Below are 18,681 nucleotides of genomic sequence, written 5' to 3' on the forward strand. Positions count from 1 at the left end.
TACTGGATGACGTCTAAGTGAGGCCTAGTAATGATAAACCAGAGATGTATAATACGTAATATACGTCTCTGGCCGAACTGATTATAAAAGTGCCATTGCAGACTTAGAAAACAGCCAAATCGAGTCCCAACATTGATGCAAGCATGCTGCATGTTTTAGAGAAATACGGCATAGGTTTAAATAAAATATTCACCGACAAAAAGTGTAAGTCATGTGTACTTGTATCTCCTGTTTAGTCAATGCCATGTGTTGAAATATCCCTTTATCCCCTGTAAGTCTGTACTATCGTCGGTCCTGAACGTTTATTTTGTCATCAGTACTTCAATGGCAATGCAAATCTCTGCGAATAGATATCAATGAACGTTAACAAATAAATTGAAATTTTAGTGAATCTTAGATCTGAGTAAGATTACCTTGAAACGCTTGTATTTTTGTGCAGAGTTTAGACCATCATGCGACGATGTACTTCATTTATGGTCAAAGGGAAGTAACTCTAGTAAGTTTGGCATATGATTGAGTAGGTAATAAATTTGAGTAGGAAAAATACCTAAATTGATCAGATTTGTATGCATTAAAACCTTCGTTGGAAATCCACCTACTGGTATTAAGTATCAAAAGAAAAGAACTGAAAAAAATCAAGAAAACGTATTAACCAGTCAAAAGTGAGGATGTTTCCATCACCTTATGGAAAAAGGACGTATTTCGATCTTTGACGCAATATAAAAATATAGTATTTCGGGTAGGTCTCTTCCAATCAGAAATAAGGCATTAACCTTACCCTATTTCAATACAGATTCAGTTCATTATCTGACTTTATATGAGAGGTGTACATTTGACAGGAGAAAGAGAAATGCAACGGCCAGACCGGGATTCGAAACCGGGACCCTCCGAACTCAACTCGCCCTCATAGACACAACTATTTACAACCTAGTTTTGGGTATCCCCTTGCCAATCATTTATCCAGTGCTTGAAACAAAGGTTGGCAACCTCGTCAATTTTGTAACAGGAAAAATAGAAATATAACGGCCAGACCGGGGTTTGAACCCGGGACCCTCCGAACTCTAGATGGACGCTCTACCGATTGAGCTACCTGGTTGACCCAGTCCAGTTCCGCTACCTATTTAATTACTTTTGGCTCCAATGTTCTCCAATTAGTTCAGGAAAGACCTCGGAGTAACGTTTGACAGTAGTCTCAAACTCAGTACCAATGTGAACAAATATGTCTCAGAAAGCTTCCATAATGCTCTGACTTATTAACCTATACGTCTAAAGAAAGAACTAACCCTGTTCCTGTATTTGGATCGAGGTCTATAATATCCTCAGTGACTACGCAAACTGAGACTTCCTGGCGAGGAGGAGCTCACCCGATTCACGAGTTCAGGTTTTTGCCGACAGTGTAGAGAAGGACAAAATGTTCCAAGCTGGTTAGGACCAGAATACCCACGGTCACTCAAAACTGAGTCACGACTTACAATGAAACAACAGTTGAGTAATCGCTACGTGAAACTCTGCCTGGTGACACGGTCTCAGCTCCAAGTCTGAACACATTCAAACTCTGCCTGGTGACACGGTCTCAGCTCCATTCTGAACACATTCAAACTCTACCTGGTGACACGGTCTCAGCTCCAAGTCTGAACACATTCAAACTCTGCCTGGTGACACGGTCTCAGTTCCAAGTTAACCCTCGACTGCTGAGTTACACAACCGGCAATCAACAACCAGAATTTATAGCTAACAACGGCGTAGGATTAATGCAAATTCAGCTTATAAGACAGGATTTTATACATTTTATTATAATGTTATGTCATATAATTATAACACCCTATTAATTGGTAAAAAGTATAAAATCCTTCACATTTATATACAATGATCTGAAGCTCGACAAGAAGATACAGGTATGACAAATACATTAACATCCACAGTTCATTCAGCTATTCTTTGTATAAAAAGTTATAGAGACGAGTTTTCAAAAACCTCTCAAAAAGCTACCGATCCATAAGTCTGGAGTGTGGTTGGGAGACTGTTCCACTTCTGATTTATTAAAACAAAGGTTTCCTTTAGTGGTGGTGCTAAGTAATCCGGTTGGAACGCACAGCAGCACAATTGTCATGTTCGCCAGCTCTGACAAGTAAAACCTCACATGTTTGTGTAATCATAGTGACGCGTGTGACGCAGGTTCCTCTCCGTGCAACTGCATCTGCAGATATCACTTGTTTATCTGAAGACATAGAACGTTCAATCGAAGTCGACACACTAGTTCCTCATAAATGGCAAGTCCTTTATGACCAAAATGCCAGCTGTAAGCTAAAACAGAAGTATGCTTTAAATTTGGTGTGTTCTCAATCGAACGGGTCAATTATCCAAGTCGTCATTAGGTTTGATAATGGGTAGACATTGTATATGGGGATAATGACACACCAGCATGAGGATGTGGACATGAAAATGAAAATGCATTTCATTTGATATTTGAATGCCCACTCTATAATAACATTAGAATGCATATAGTAAAACAAATTTCTCAATTTGGTACAACTGATGATCATGATCATTTTAATCTAAATTCTCTACTAAATGGGTGTTTAATATGCACTGATAACAACATATCCATTTTACAAAATATATCCGACTATGTTTGTCAAACTAATAGACTTGATATGTAATCTAAGTGATGCTATTAATAGCTATTCAAATCACCTGCGTCCGTGGTCCGGCCTTAAACAACTTTTGAGACTGACCGGATAAACAACATGGTCGACAGGCAGCCATCTTGGATTTTGATAGTGAAGGTTTGTTACCGCTATTTCTCCAGAAGTACGAGAGGGATCTTTCTAAAATTGTATAGGTATGTTCCCCTTGGTCACTTCTTGTGTAGGGCAACTTTTGAGACTTATCAGATAAACAACATGGCCGACAGGAAGCCATCTTGGATTTTGATAGTGAAGGTTTGTTACCGCTATTTCTCCAGAAGTACATGTACCAAAAGGATCTTCCTTAGTTCTTATATGTAGGTTCCCCTTGGTCCCTTGCTGTGCAGTACAACTTTTGAAACTTATCAGATAAACAACATGGCCGACAGGAAGCCATCTTGGATTTTGACAGTAAAAGTTTGTTATGGCTATTTCTCAGGAAGTAAAAGAGGGATCTTTCTCAATTTTTTTATGTAGGTTCCCCTTGTTCCCTTGTTGTGCAGGGCAACTATTGATACTGATTGGAAAAACAATATGGTCGACAGGCAGCCAACTTGGATTTTGATAGTGAAAGTTTGTTATCGCTATTTCTCCGGAAGTACTATAAGGGATCTTATTCAAATTTTATATGTAGGTTTCCCTTGGTCTCAAGCTGTGCAGGGCAACTTTTTAGACTGATTGGATAAACAACATATCCGACAGGCAGCCATCTTGGATTTTGATAGTGAAGGTTTGTTACCGCTATTTCTCCAGAGGTACATGTACCAAAAGGATCTTCCTTAGTTCTTATATGTACAAATGTAGGTTCCCCTTGGTCCCTTGCTGTGCAGTACAATTTTTGAAAATGTTTGGATAAACAAAATGGCCGACAGGGAGCCATTTTGGATTTTGACAGTGAAAGTTTGTTATGGCTATTTCTCAGGAAGTGCAAGAGGGATCTTTCTCAAATGTTATATGTAGGTTCCCCTTGGTCCTTAGCTGTGCAGGGCAACTTAAAAGACTTATTGGATAAACAACATGGCCGACAGGCAGCCATCTTGGATTTTGATAGTGAAGGTTTGTTACCGCTTTTTCTCAAGAAGTACCAACGGGATCTTTCTTAAATTTTATAGGTATGTTCCCCTTGGTCCCTTGTTGTGCAGGGCAATTTTTGAGACTTATCGGATTAACAACATGGCCGACAGGCAGCCATCTTGGATTTTGATAGTGTAAGAACAAGAGGGATCTTTCTCAAATTTTATATGTAGGTTCCCCTTGGTTATTTGCTGTGCAGGGCAACTTTAAAGACTTATCAGATAAACAATATGGCCGACAGGCAGCCATCTTGGATTTTGATAGTGAAGGTTTGTTACCGCTTTTTCTCAAGAAGTACCAGAGGGATCTTTCTTAAATTTTATAGGTAGGTTCCCCTTTGTCCCTTGTTTCGAGTGCAACTATTGAATATGATCGGATAAACAACATGGCCGACAAGCAGCCATCTTGAATTTTGACATTGAAGGTTTGTTATCGCTATTTCTCAGGATGACTGGAGGGATCTTTCCCAAATTTGTTAAATAGGCTCCCCTAGGTCTGTAGTTGTGCATGCTCAATTATGAGAATGATTAGAAAAACAAAATGGCCAACAGACAGCCATCTTGGATTTTGACATTGAAGGTTTGTTATGGCTATTTCTCAGGATGACTGGAGGGATCTTTCTTATTTGTTTATGTAGGTTCCCTTGGTATGAAGTTATGCATATTTTCTTTTATGAGACTGATCGACTAAACAAATCTTTGATTTTGACAGTTAAGGTTTGTTAGTACTATTTCCCAGGAAGTACTGGAGGGTTCTTTCTCAAATTCTATATGCAGGTTCCCCACTATCCTTTATTGTTCATGTTTACGTTTGAAACTGATCAGTTAAACAAAATGGCCAACCGACAGCTATCTCCGATTTTTTACATTGAAGATTTGTTGGTACTATTTCTCAGGAATAACTTGAGGTATCTTTCTCAAATTTGATTTGTAGGTTCCCCTTGATCCCTCGTTGTGCATGTTATATTTTGAGACTGATCATAAAAACAAAATGGCTAAAAGAAGAACTAAACAGATCTTTCCCATGTTGCAATGATCAATTCTATTTCTTTCACATTAAGTACTTTACTAGTTAAGTACTGTACTAGTAAATATGTGAAATGACAAACTCACTTTGAAGGTTGGCTTTCATACACATCAGTATTAAGTTGAGATCAAAAGTTACCTCAAGGTGCATTTACTGTTAACATGACTCGATCAAACAGATAAGAGGAAAGAAGAGAAAAGATCGAACTGACATAGAATTAATGAAGATGGTACAATGGTGGGCGCCAAGATCCCTCTGGGATCTCTTGTTTATAGTGTCATGATCACTCTGCTAATAAGTATTTATCTATCTTCACAACATCTCTGGTATTTGACTGGACTGGATGAAATTTATGAATGTACTACTCTTTAACCTGTTCTAACTATTTCATAGTTACATGAATATTTTAGAGTGCTTTGTTAACTAAATTTTAAGAGAATCAACTCCTATAATAGATAATAATAACTACATTTGCCCATATGAATGCATATATCCAGTGGGTGGATGGCCAATGTGTTTATACACAGGGACTTTTGGGCCTGTATCCCTTGGATTTTATGTAGGATGGGTTGTCAATAAATATATATGATTTATTTAATTGTTAATATCCAAAACATAAACAGAAAATGATTGAATAATAGTTGCAAAATGTTCGTTTCACAAGCTAAATTGGAGTTATCTCCCCTGCACTGTTTAATTGGATTGTTATGACAGACTATATGTTATGCTTGTAAATAAGTTTGGAAAATACTTAAATAGGCCTAGCCTGATGTCCAATCCAATTGACATATATAAAGTCAATAAAATATGTTGAAATTGATAAAGGGTAATATCACTGTAGCAATGTTAGGAAAGATCGTGTTTGCAACAGAATATTCAAATTGGTTTCGAAAAAAGGAGTAGCCGTTTCTTGTTCCCGGCACAGATCCTTAGGAAAGTAAATCATTAGATACAACGTTGTCTGCTGACGTTCGTTACTGTCCATCAAATAGGACACGAAGGTCTTCATTGGTTATGACATGGATAACGATACATACACGTGATAGTGTTATCTCAGATGTTCCATCGCAGACAGAAGCGAGGAATTGAGAAGATGTCACTGGATTTATTGAAGATAAATGTCTAAATATATTTGATGTTTTATCATGGATATAACGGAAATATAATCTAAATTACAACAGTCGCTCCCGAAGGTCAGGAATGAGAAACCATTTGAGAACAAAGGTCAAGGTCACAGTATCATAGGCTTAAAGGTCAACCATAAGAAAGTCTTGAAACGTCCTATACAGTAATATACTAAACAAGAATTTACAAATACTACACAATTATATACTCAAGAAGCTCATAGCCTTGCTCGTTATGTAACTTGGATAAAGGCATATTTCAACTATGTAGTTTAGAACTAGATATGTTTTGTCCCAGCTCCTGCATTGATGGGATCGGAGCTAAACACAAAAGAAATGGAGCTAAACGAAAACTAAAAGCAAAAGTAAAATTGAAAATATAAGTCACAGTGACCTACATCCCCAACGAGTGGTCTCAGTGACCTACATCCCCAGCGAGTGATGATTGGTTATCATGTTTATCTGTCACCAGTTAGTTAACTTTCAAATTGTATGAAGACACGAGGTTTATGGAGTGCCTAATACAATTAACTAACGATATATATATAAACATGATAATCAACCATCACACACTGGAACCTTTTTCTCCCACAACGTTCCGATATTGTTCTACTTTTTGCGCATCTCAGACAGGGATATCCCGAGTGATACCCATATGCGTTCTTCCTTGTACGGACGGACCTCATTGTTTACGCGAAAGCATTCAAACGTAGCTTTAGAAGTGAAGAGGACATTCATTTTAGGCCCCAGAAGGGATACTTGTAGACTATTGCGAATAAGTTTGATGCGAGAACAAAAATCAATTACCTGTATAACTGAGCAAGATTGGGATATCTCAGGCTTGGGCCAAGACTCAGAATCTCAGTCCTCGACTGAGATAATCCGATCTCGGTACCAAAACAATTTATTGATTAGAAACTGAATAAACCGATATCTATAATCATATGTCGGTATAGGCCAGTAGGGAGATCAGTGAACGCCAATACACACCTTTAAATATATCAATCACACAGGTAAGTATACTCGACCAGGTAAGTACATGGCTAGTACGTACACAACCAGACGCGAAGGGTGAGGTATATCTGTGTCTGTATGACGATCACAACAACACTGGAACGTGGATTTACTTATAGGGATAACTTCGGACACAAGGTGCCGTGCCGATTGCCAGTAGGACGTGCACAGCCACCTCGGACAGTGTGTCAGGTGTTTATTGTGGACGATGTTCAACAGGGCCTCACCCATGACTGAAAGTGTGTTTAAAATACAAGTACTGTGTGTATGTATACCATTCTAATCCGTTCTTCTTTTGTTATGTCGCCGAAAGTGTTACCTTGATCCAGTTTTGGTGATGGTGTGTACATTCGAGTAGTTTTGATGGCGTTGAAAAGCGTGCAGATATCAACATGTATTGGACATTGTATGAGGTTAGGAAGATAGGTAAATATCATAACATCGCACACTTGTGGTGTCTACGGTTAAACCCCGCTACTGTGTATAACGATTCTGTCAAGTGTTGTGTATTAAAACATGGGTAATACAGAATGTAGGACAGACTATGACATCGCTATAAAACCGTTCTCCATATACAGACCTTTCCAAAATGGCGTTACAGGAGATATTCCCTGACCCAGTGACAGTGTTTAGTGCACGACTTCCAGACGAACCACCGTGTCTACTCACAGACATCGCTGTGATTCCTGGGGCATTCGTTGTCATTGATAATGAGAATAAAAATGCCAAAAGATTCAACTTTCAAATGACCTTGATTGACCTTGTCAAACTAGAGGACCCCTGTGGAGTTACAAAGCTTTCTTTATCCTCGCATGTGGCAGTGACACAGCCTCAACAGCACGTGATAACATTCATTTCCGTCGAAACTGGCGGGAAAATGTCCATTAGTTCCTCAAGACACACCAACCGGAAGTACCAATCAATATCCTGTCTGGATGAGATGCGCCTCGTGGCGGGATGCTGTGAGCTAGGTCATGGATCTGTAGATATTCTGACTTATGAAGGAGACGTGTTGTGTTCTATAGAAAGGAATGAAAGCAAGTCGCGAATTTTCCGGACCCCGGCAAGTTTGACGTGTTTTGCTGGTCGGTACGTGTTGGTGTCTGATTCAGGTCGGAGGGAGCTTGTTTGTGTGACTACAAAAGGAGAACTTAAATTTGTCCATGACCCTCATGGGACCCCAAGCGGGGTGGGCGTGACAAATACCGGTGACGTATACGTGTGCATTTATGATAAGGGTGTGGTCCAAAAAATTGACGTTAACATGGGAACCACGTGTGACGACTGTCTACCGGAAGTTGAAACTAGGTTTCCCCTAGCAACATGTTTGCCTAAAGACAGAGTGCTCGTCATTACGGAGGAGATGCCAAGTGACAGGGTGTTGGTGGTAAATGTATGTTATACTATGTAAACCTAATACCCCTTCTTTAACATATTTTTTTTATTTGTTAGCATCCTTCCGCTTCCTACACTAGTACATAATAATCTTTAACGAATATGTAAACATTTGTAAAGTGATGTTTTTTCTCTTAATTTAAGAACGAACTGTAAACGCCTGAACTGCGGTATATAGACTTTATAAAATTATATTACAAAAAACGGTTTCATCTACCAAGCTACACGTATTGGTTCAGAGTCGAAACCGGAAGTCACGATTATCGCATTTGGACTTATCTATCGTACTATTGAACATAAATTGCGCGAATTTTGAAGAAACCTTAACATGCACAGCTGACATTGAACAAGATATTAATGGTGCTTTTTCTCAAACACTTGATTATCATGTAGCACAGTGTTCCTTGTGTGTGTCTCTAGACACCTTCTCATTACATTGAACACCCTGTATAAATATTCCATTCTCTTCTTACTTTCAGTTAGACGCTTATGAGAAGACATTCAAACACGGCCCTACTCTAAAACTGTCAAACATTCATTTGACTATAGACAGTAGTTACACAGAGGAACGAAACACTGTCAATCAAGTCAACAGTACGTCAGGGTGTGTGAACACTGATGAGGATTGCACAGGAAAGTGAATCTTCTCTCCCAGCCTCCCAAAATTTCGCTGATTAATTTTGTCGTCGATATATCCACAGTAGCATGGCCAACACGTACAACATAACCAGAACCGCAACACGTACAACATTACCAGAACTGCAGCACGTACAACATTACCAGAACCGCAACACGTACAACATTACCAGAACCGCAAGACGTACAACATTACCAGAACCGCAACTCTGTACTTCTGTAGTTGTCTACTCATCTCCCTGCCTTGAGGAGTATCATCAAAATAAGTATAGGACTCCAGCCTAGGACTAAAGACTCTTCTGTAGTGTTGTACTCATTTCCCTACCTTGAGGAGTATCATCAAAATAAGTATAGGACTCCAGTCTAGGACTAAAGACTCTTCTGTAGTGTTGTACTCAGCTCACTGCCTTGAGGAGTATCGCCAAAATAAGTATAGGACTCCAGAATTTGACTAAAGACTTCTCTGTAGTGTTGTACTCATCTCCTACCTTGAGGAGTATCGTCAAAATAAGTATAGTACTCCAGACTAGGACTAAAGACTCTTCTGTAGTGTTGTACTCAGCTCACTGCCTTGAGGAGTATCGCCAAAATAAGTATAGGACTCCAGAATTTGACTAAAGACTTCTCTGTAGTGTTGTACTCATCTCCCTGCCTTGAGGAGTATCATCAAAATAAGTATAGGACTCCAGTCTAGGACTAAAGACTCTTCTGTAGTGTTGTACTCAGCTCACTGCCTTGAGGAGTATCGCCAAAATAAGTATAGGACTCCAGAATTTGACTAAAGACTTCTCTGTGGTGTTGTACTCATCTCACTGCCTTCAGGAGTATCGTCAAAATAAGTATAGGAACTCCAGACTAGGACTAAATACTTCTTTGTAGTTGTGACTCATCTCCCTGCCTTGAGGAGTATCGTCAAAATAAGTATAGTACTCCAGACTAGGACTAAAGACTTCTCTGTAGTGTTGTACTCATCTCACTTCTGTAGTTGTCTACTCATCTCCCTGCCTTGAGGAGTATCGTCAAAATAACTATAGGACTCCAGACTAGGACTAGACTCCTCTGTAGTGTTGTACTGATCTCCCTACCTTGAGGAGTATCGTCAAAATAACTATAGGACTCCAGACTAGGACTAGACTCCTCTGTAGTGTTGTACTAATATCAATGCCTTGATGAGTATCGTCCAAATAAGTATAGGACTCCAGACTTTGACTAAAGACTTCTCTGTAGTGTTGTACTCATCTCACTTCTGTAGTTGTCTACTCATCTCCCTGCCTTGAGGAGTATCGTCAAAATAACTATAGGACTCCAGACTAGGACTAGACTCCTCTGTAGTGTTGTACTGATCTACCTACCTTGAGGAGTATCGTCAAAATAAGTATAGAACTCCAGACTAGGACTAAAGACTTCTCTGTAGTGTTGTACTCATCTCCCTGCCTTGAGGAGTATCATCAAGATAAGTATAGGACTCCAGACTAGGACCAAAGACTCCTCTGTAGTGTTGTACTAATCTCCCTAACTTGAGGAGTATCGTCAAAATAACTATAGGACTCCAGACTAGGACTAGACTCCTCTGTAGTGTTGTACTCATCTCCCTGCCTTGAGGAGTATCGTCAAAATAACTATAGGACTCCAGACTAGGACTAGACTCCTCTGTAGTGTTGTACTCATCTCACTTCTGTAGTTGTCTACTCATCTCCCTGCCTTGAGGAGTATCGTCAAAATAACTATAGGACTCCAGACTAGGACTAGACTCCTCTGTAGTGTTGTACTAATATCAATGCCTTGATGAGTATCGTCAAAATAAGTAGAGGACTCCAGACTAGGACTAAAGACTACTCTGTAGTGTTGTACTAATCTCCCTAACTTGAGGCGAATCGTCAAAATAAGTATAGGACTCCAGAATTTGACTAAAGACTTCTCTGTAGTGTTGTACTCCTCTCACTGTCTTGAGGAGTATCGCCAAAATAAGTATAGGACTCCAGACTAGGACTAAAGACTCCTCTGTAATGTTGTACTTATCTCAATGCCTTGAGGAGTATCGTCAAAATAAGTATAGGGCTCCAGGCTAGGACTAAAGGCTCCTCTGTAATGTTGTACTTATCGCAATGCCTTGAGGAGTATCGTCAAAATAACTATAGGACTCCAGACTAGATCTAAAGACTCCTCTGTAATTTTGTACTTATCTCAATGCCTTGAGGAGTATGGTCAAAATAAGTATAGGACTCCAGACTTTGACTAAAGACTTCTCTGTGTGTTGTACTCATCTCCCTGCCCTGAGGAAGGACTCCAGACTAGGACTAAAGACTCCTCTGTAGTGTTGTACTAATCTCCCTAACTTGAGGAGTATCGTCAAAATAAGTATAGGACTCCAGACTAGGACTAAAGACTCCTCTGTAGTGTTGTACTCATCTCCCTGCCTTGAGGAGTATCGTCAAAATAAGTATAGGACTCCAGACTAGGACTAAAGACTCCTCTGTAGTGTTGTACTAATCTCCCTGCCTTGAGAAGTATCATCAAAATAAGTATAGGACTCCAGACTAGGACTAAAGACTTCTCTGTAGTGTTGTACTCATCTCCCTACCTTGAGGAGTATCGTCAAAATAAGTATAGGACTCCAGACTAGGACTAAAGACTTCTTTGTAGTGTTGTACTCATCTCCCTACCTTGAGGAGTATCATCAAAATAAGTATAGGACTCCAGACTAGGACTAAAGACTCCTCTGTAGTGTTGTACTCATCTCCCTACCTTGAGGAGTATCGTCAAAATAAGTATAGGACTCCAGACTAGGACTAAATACTTCTCTGTAGTGTTGTACTAATCTCCCGGCCTTGAGGAGTATCGTCAAAATAAGTATAGGACTCCAGACTAGGCCTAAAGACTCCTCTGTAGTGTTGTACTCATCTCACTGCCTTGAGAAGTATCGTCAAAATAAGTATAGGACTCCAGACTTTGACTAAAGACTCCTCTGTAGTGTTGTACTCATCTCACTGCCTTGAGAAGTATCGTCAAAATAAGTATAGGACTCCAGACTTTGACTAAAGACTCCTCTGTAGTGTTGTACTCATCTCACTGCCTTGAGAAGTATCGTCAAAATAAGTATAGGACTCCAGACTGTGACTAAAGACTCCTCTGTAGTGTTGTACTCATCTCCCTACCTTGAGGAGTATCATCAAAATAAGTATAGGACTCCAGACTAGGACTAAAGACTCCTCTGTAGTGTTGTGCTCATCTCCCTGCCTTGAGGAGTATCGTCAAAATAAGTATAGGACTCCAGACTTTGACTAAAGACTCCTCTGTAGTGTTGTACTCATCTCACTGCCTTGAGAAGTATCGTCAAAATAAGTATAGGACTCCAGACTGTGACTAAAGACTCCTCTGTAGTGTTGTACTCATCTCCCTACCTCGAGGAGTATCGTCAAAATAAGTATAGGACTCCAGACTAGGCCTAAAGACTCCTCTGTAGTGTTGTACTCATCTCACTGCCTTGAGGAGTATAGTCAAAATAAGTATAGGACTCCAGACTAGGACTAAAGACTCCTATGTAGTGTTGTACTAATCTCCCTGCCTTGAGGAGTATCGTCAAAATAAGTATAGGACTCCAGACTTTGACTAAAGACTCCTCTGTAGTGTTGTACTCATCTCACTGCCTTGAGGAGTATAGTCAAAATAAGTATAGGACTCCAGACTAGGACTAAATACTTCTCTGTAGTGTCGTACTAATCTCCCGGCCTTGAGGAGTATCGTCAAAATAAGTATAGGACTCCAGACTAGGACAAAAGACTCTTCTGTAGTGTTGTACTCATCTCACTGCCTTGAGAAGTATCGTCAAAATAAGTATAGGACTCCAGACTAGATCTAAAGAATCCTCTGTAGTGTTGTACTCATCTCCCTGCCTTGAGGAGTATCGTCAAAATAAGTATAGGACTCCAGACTGTGACTAAAGACTCCTCTGTAGTGTTGTACTCATCTCACTGCCTTGAGGAGTATAGTCAAAATAAGTATAGGACTCCAGACTAGGACTAAATACTTCTCTGTAGTGTTGTACTAATCTCCCGGCCTTGAGGAGTATAGTCAAAATAAGTATAGGACTCCAGACTAGGACTAAAGACTTCTTTGTAGTGTTGTACTCATCTCCCTACCTTGAGGAGGATCGTCAAAATAAGTATAGGACTCCAGACTAGGACTAAAGACTCCTTTGACTAATGACATCATATAATAGGTGGGCAGGTTTTCATCGTAACTTTTAGGGAAGGGAGACACTCATTCCTCACCTTAGGACTAGGATTTGTTTCCCACTTTGTAAGTGACACAAACATCTATAACTCTCGGAATACAATTCTTAAATGTCCTTCCTTCGCCAGACTCTTTGGATGGACATTTTATAATCTTATTCCTTCAGTAAAGACTTTTTTCCGACTCAACTAGAATTAGGAAAGCTTGCATTAATCTGGATCCTAATCGAATCAGTCAGAATACCACAGGAACAAATTTGTGTAGTTATTGTTTTATTCAGCTTTCTTCAATTTAATATAAATCGTTTGATATGTTTGTTAAATAAACTAGTGTACTAGTATTTGTCAAAGAGGACGACGTATCTTTTTGCTTCATTGTCTGCGTCACATGTTCCTACCACGATGAGATTTATAAACGCCACAACAAGAGTATAAGCCTACCCCATACCGCTATGTATAGGCCTACCCTATACCGGCTATGTATATGCCTACCCCACATCGGCTATGTATAGGCCTACCTCATACCGCTATGTATAGGCCTACCCCATACCGGCTATGTATAGGCCTACCCATATCGGCTATGTATAGGCCTACCCCATACCGCTATGTATAGGCCTACCCCACACCGGCTATGTATAGGCCTATCCCACACCAGCTATGTATAGGCCTACCCCACACCGGCTATGTATAGGCCTACCCCATACCGGTTATGTATAGGCCTACCCGATAACGGCTGTGTTTAGGCCTACCCCATAACGGCTATGTATAGGCCTACCCCATAACGGCTATGTATAGGCCTACCCCATAACGGCTATGTATAAGCCTCACCGTCTGTATAGAACACAATATAAACACTAATAATTAACTCATTCCTACGATGCACTAAAGCACGAGAACATATATTTGTTGTTTTATATTTATGAACGTGTATGAAGAACAGCTCTATATTACGTCTACCCTGCGATTCTACTGACTCAATCGTCAAAATTCAAGGGTTTATGATCTGTTTGCTCTTAGAAAAATGTCATGGTGAAATCGACACTCTGTCCAAGCCACATTGCGGATAATACAAGTAGATTAGTTTGATCCTTGGTTGTCAATCTAAAGAATCGCGCACCTGCGTAACGGTAAAATTCACCGACTTTAAAGTCGGTGTCGTTCCTTTGTAATCTTTGAAGGACAAGTATAAGCCTAGCAATGGATACGTCTTTTTAATCTGTAACCAACCCAATAGCTAACCGTGTGGAATCGATTTTGTCCTGAAATATTCCAGGGGTGCAGATAATGTAAACCCAAGGAATTTCGAGGAAGCATTGACTCGAGTAACTTTGTTTCTAACCCACGGTTACAACGGGGTCTGGTGAAGTCACCTTCACGATAAGTGGCTTAGTGGAGAGGGCCAGTGTTATACTGAGTCCCTGAACGTGGGGCAGTGCCTCATCTTGAAGGGCGGGATCAGTCCCGGTGAGTCGCCACGTTGCCGTGGGCTTTAACGTGACTGGAAGCATTACCGATTTTGATGTAGTCGTGACGTCACTGGCACCCAACGGGAGCCATGCGACAATGTGTGTCACTTTTTGAAAGATATTCGTTGGGCCAAACAAGTACACATACCCATGCTTATCTTCCGACAATGCAGCACGGAAATGGCTTTCCCCTAATTTACCCAGAACAGACTCGAACATATGAAATACTGCTTTCTCCGTGAAGTTATGCTTGGCAGTGGTAGTTAAACCACTTCTGCAGAACAATGTGTTGCATGTATCAGTGTTTGCATAGAAATACCAAGTTGCCCTGCCCAAGCCAAGACGGGCCGCCAGGAACAGACCGCGAGCTCCGTATAGGGCCTGCGCATCTTCCGTTACACATTCCGTGGCAGCACAGTCCTCATAGCCGCCGTCGGCGTCCCATCCCCACTCAGTCAGCCAAACTGGTTTACAGGGGGTGTTGACGTCCCTCCAGCGGATCATGTTTCGCACGCTGTTGAAGGTCGAGTCCGGATGCTCCGGATACGTTGCCACTCTCTTACCGCTTTCATCGGTAACAAAGCTGTACGCATGCGTATTAACTACACTGATGTTCGTTGCAACAGCACTCCTCACTCGATTCCCGATATAATTTCCGCTTGTTGGTTCCTCTGGAGCAATGATGTAAGCTTGGAAGGCCCCAGGGAGGACGTCCATGATCTGATCGACGTCTCTTACACCTGCTGTCATGCCCTCTAAAACAGTAGCATAGAAATCAGCACTATAATCCCAAGGCTCGTTTCCCACCTCCATAGCGGTCACCAGACCGTTACCTATCTGTGGGCCGAAGTGACGGCCAAACTCTCTGCCATACCTGTACGCTGATTGGCTAGGAGTGTTCCAAACACTGGCTGGAAAAGTCTTGCTGAGGAACTGAATAGACGTGTCGACTTTAAGACCGGCTGACCGCCAATTGCTGTATTCCTTATCCCAATTTAGCCACCAAAACGCATTAGTACCGTTACCTTGACCCATCTGTTCAAACTGTGGGTCGAAGTCCGGGTCCTTCACGTCCCAGTTAAGATTGTGGTAGTTCCTTGCATAGGACGCTACCCTGCTGTACAGTGTGGGACCATTTGGATTGTGTCCCCATCCCCATATACCATTCACCCCGAGCATCTGGCGTATAGACACCGGGTTGGCTGTAGCCTTTGGTGCTGGTCCCCATATACCATACTCGTCATAAGCGTCGATTTCCCAACAGTACACTTTGTTGTGATTCTTCAATTTCACATCATAATTGATCGCTATGTACCTATATTCGGTCGGTGATTGTAATCGGGTTTGGACTGCTTGCAATGCGGTAGGCTGTAAAGCTTGCACGGTGTCCCAAGTTTGTCCGTCCGCAGACATAAGGAGACTTGTACTATATGCTGAGTCGGTCCCGGCCCAGTGTCTCGTACGAACCACACCTATCCTCCGTAACACGCCCAAGTCTACCACTATCCGTTCCTGGCAACCTTTGTGCCCTACAGCAGCTATTTCCTTTACACTGAAAGACATGGCTGATTTCAGTATAATTTGGTTTAATGTTGTCGTAACAGCAAACGTTCTCCGTTGATAGTTATCGCTCTGGTTAAATGTATACATTGAGGTTTCAGCGCCAAGGATATCCACTGCCTTAAGAACTGTATCTCCGTTATAAATCCCCCATATCGATACCTGGGTAATGTCCTTACCGATCGTGTTAATTGACACCTTCGCCCCGTTGTTTTGTCCGACTGCTACCTGACTTGTAGTGTACACACTACCGTCTGTTAGCAGGTGTACATCTTGGTTTGTTCCTCCGTTTATCTGACAAGCAGACGTTTGACATAGATTAAGCAAAACATTGACATTCGGTTGAAGCAGGAACTCTGTCGGCAGGCAGGCAGCGGAAGTCCAGTGTGTGTTGTCATTTCCATCCAAAACGAGGCCAGGATTGTTGCCAGTCGAAGCATTCGCGGTGACTCCGCCTTTCTTTGTCCACGACGTAACTAGTCCAGCATCAGGATCCCAGCTACTGACCGCGTGAACAATGACCAGTAGTGTCAGACTTGCCAGCAACATTTTGCATCTACAACAAAGTAAGTTTTCAATGCAAATGTATTATCTTGTCAACACAAAGGACAAGTAAATAACAAGAAACAAAGAAACATTGGTTATTGGGAAGTAATCGGTTGTTTACACGCATATACCAAAGAGAGACTTTAAAATATAAGTATTCCATAAGATATATGCGAACCAGTACTGTATTAAGTTGCACAAACTCCGTTAGAGAAATCTGTTGTGTCGATCACCAACACCGCACCTTGGCATAACAGCCGTGTCGAAATTTGGTTAAAATGGATACATGCATGCAAGATGCGCTATGTTCATTATCTCGGAACATTCTATATCACCAGGATCTGAGTGCTTCAAGCCACGAGACGCCATATTGACCAATCAGAGTTACGGGATAAATCAAATAAGGTATGAAAGTTCTATGTACATAGAACCTTTACCGTGACATCGTAATGCTATGACGACACACATTCTTTATATAGACACGTTTAAGGTAGCAAGGAGTTACAAATCTTTCTACTTACCAAATGTAGTATACTCCTCTGGTTATAGCTCTGTATACTGTGTTATATAACGGTGATCTACTATGTTTGTAGGAAGACTGCGACGTAAACGTGTTAAGGTGATAGCTATCAGACCGACGTGTCCTATCGTGTCCTGTCTATGTGTTCCATACGTATGGTGTCTCTACTGTATATTGTTCAATAACAACGATTGATGAACACATGGGAGATAACATGTATCGAGGCGACAACGGCAATATGGTTGATGAGCACGTACGAGAGCCTGTACAGGCCGATGCTATGTTACCGGTGTCGTTGACTGAAAATGTGTTAGTGACATTTTGATTGTACCTAATAATATTTACTACTTTTTTCTCGGGCACATAATAATGTACGGTTTTTTTCGAGATCCGAGCCCAAATATTTTAAATAATTATAACTTCTTTCCAAAAATAAAAACATTTATTTTCGAACTATTCCATCGCTAATAATGCAGCAAAATTGAAAAACAATATAAAAGTGTCACCATACAAATGCAAGAACAAATAATACCATAGAATCACCATACAAATACAAAATATCCTACATAAGGACAAAAAACAACACAGTGTCAACACAAAACGACAAAAGACACCACAGCGTCAACACAAAGACAAAAGACAACACAGTTTAAACAAAGACAACATATACCACCTCAACAAAAACAAACTAAACAAAATAGTGTCGACACACAGCGACAAAAGACATCACAGTGTCTACACACAGCGACAAAAAACACCACAGTGTCTACACTCAAAGACAATAGACACCGCAGTGTCAACACACACAGACAAAGGACACCACAGTGTCAACACACAAAGACAATAGACACCACAGTGTCATCACACAAAGACAAAAGACACCACAGTGTCTACACTCAAAGACAATAGACACCACAGTGTCATCACACAAAGACAAAAGACACCACAGTGTCAACACACAAAGACAAAAGACACCACAGTGACAACACACAACGACAAAATACAACTCAGTGACAACACAAAACGACAAAAGACACCACAATGACAACACACAAAGACAAAAGACGACACCACAGTGTCAACACTTAAAAACAAAAGACACCACATTGTCAACACACAAGACAAAAGACACCACAGTGTCAACACTCAAAGACAAAAGACACCACAGTGTCAACACTCAAAGACAAAAGACACCACAGTGTCAACACTCAAAAACAAAAGACACCACATTGTCAACACACGAAGAAAAAAGACATCACTGTGTTAAAACACAACGACAAAATACAACTCAGTGACAACACAAAACGACAAAAGACACCACAGTGTCAACACACAAAGACAAAATACGACACCACAGTGTCAACATTTAAAGACAAAAGACACCACAGTGTCAACATACAA

The 18,681-nt window shown here is 40.8% G+C and overlaps 2 protein-coding genes across 2 annotated transcripts; one reads left to right on the forward strand and one right to left on the reverse strand.

The window, feature by feature from the left end:
• The first annotated feature begins 6,961 nt into the window (after window positions 1-6,961).
• LOC110458592 lies at window positions 6,962-9,253 on the forward strand. Its single transcript, XM_021510361.1, has 2 exons — window positions 6,962-8,318; window positions 8,800-9,253. The coding sequence occupies exons 1-2, from the start codon at window positions 7,515-7,517 to the stop codon at window positions 8,959-8,961; spliced, it is 966 nt and encodes a 321-aa protein (XP_021366036.1). The 5' UTR covers window positions 6,962-7,514; the 3' UTR covers window positions 8,962-9,253.
• Window positions 9,254-13,448: 4,195 nt separating this feature from the next.
• Window positions 13,449-17,447, reverse strand: LOC110458598. Its single transcript, XM_021510370.1, has 2 exons — window positions 17,282-17,447; window positions 13,449-16,770 (listed from the first exon to the last, which is right to left on the reverse strand). The coding sequence occupies exon 2, from the start codon at window positions 16,761-16,763 to the stop codon at window positions 14,523-14,525; it is 2,241 nt and encodes a 746-aa protein (XP_021366045.1). The 5' UTR covers window positions 16,764-16,770; window positions 17,282-17,447; the 3' UTR covers window positions 13,449-14,522.
• Between the last annotated feature and the right edge of the window lie 1,234 nt (window positions 17,448-18,681).

The sequence above is a fragment of the Mizuhopecten yessoensis genome, unplaced genomic scaffold, assembly GCF_002113885.1.
Source record: "Mizuhopecten yessoensis strain PY_sf001 unplaced genomic scaffold, ASM211388v2 scaffold9651, whole genome shotgun sequence".
NCBI classification, from domain to species: Eukaryota; Metazoa; Mollusca; class Bivalvia; order Pectinida; family Pectinidae; genus Mizuhopecten; species Mizuhopecten yessoensis.

Excerpts from the sequence above, each read along its gene's own strand:
- LOC110458598 (XM_021510370.1), bottom strand. The coding sequence starts at position 16,763 with ATGTTGCTGGCAAGTCTGACACTACTGGTCATTGTTCACGCGGTCAGT.
- LOC110458592 (XM_021510361.1), top strand. The coding sequence starts at position 7,515 with ATGGCGTTACAGGAGATATTCCCTGACCCAGTGACAGTGTTTAGTGCA. Across the intron at positions 8,319-8,799 it reads ACAGGGTGTTGGTGGTAAAT|TTAGACGCTTATGAGAAGAC; the intron begins GTATGTTATACT and ends TCTTACTTTCAG.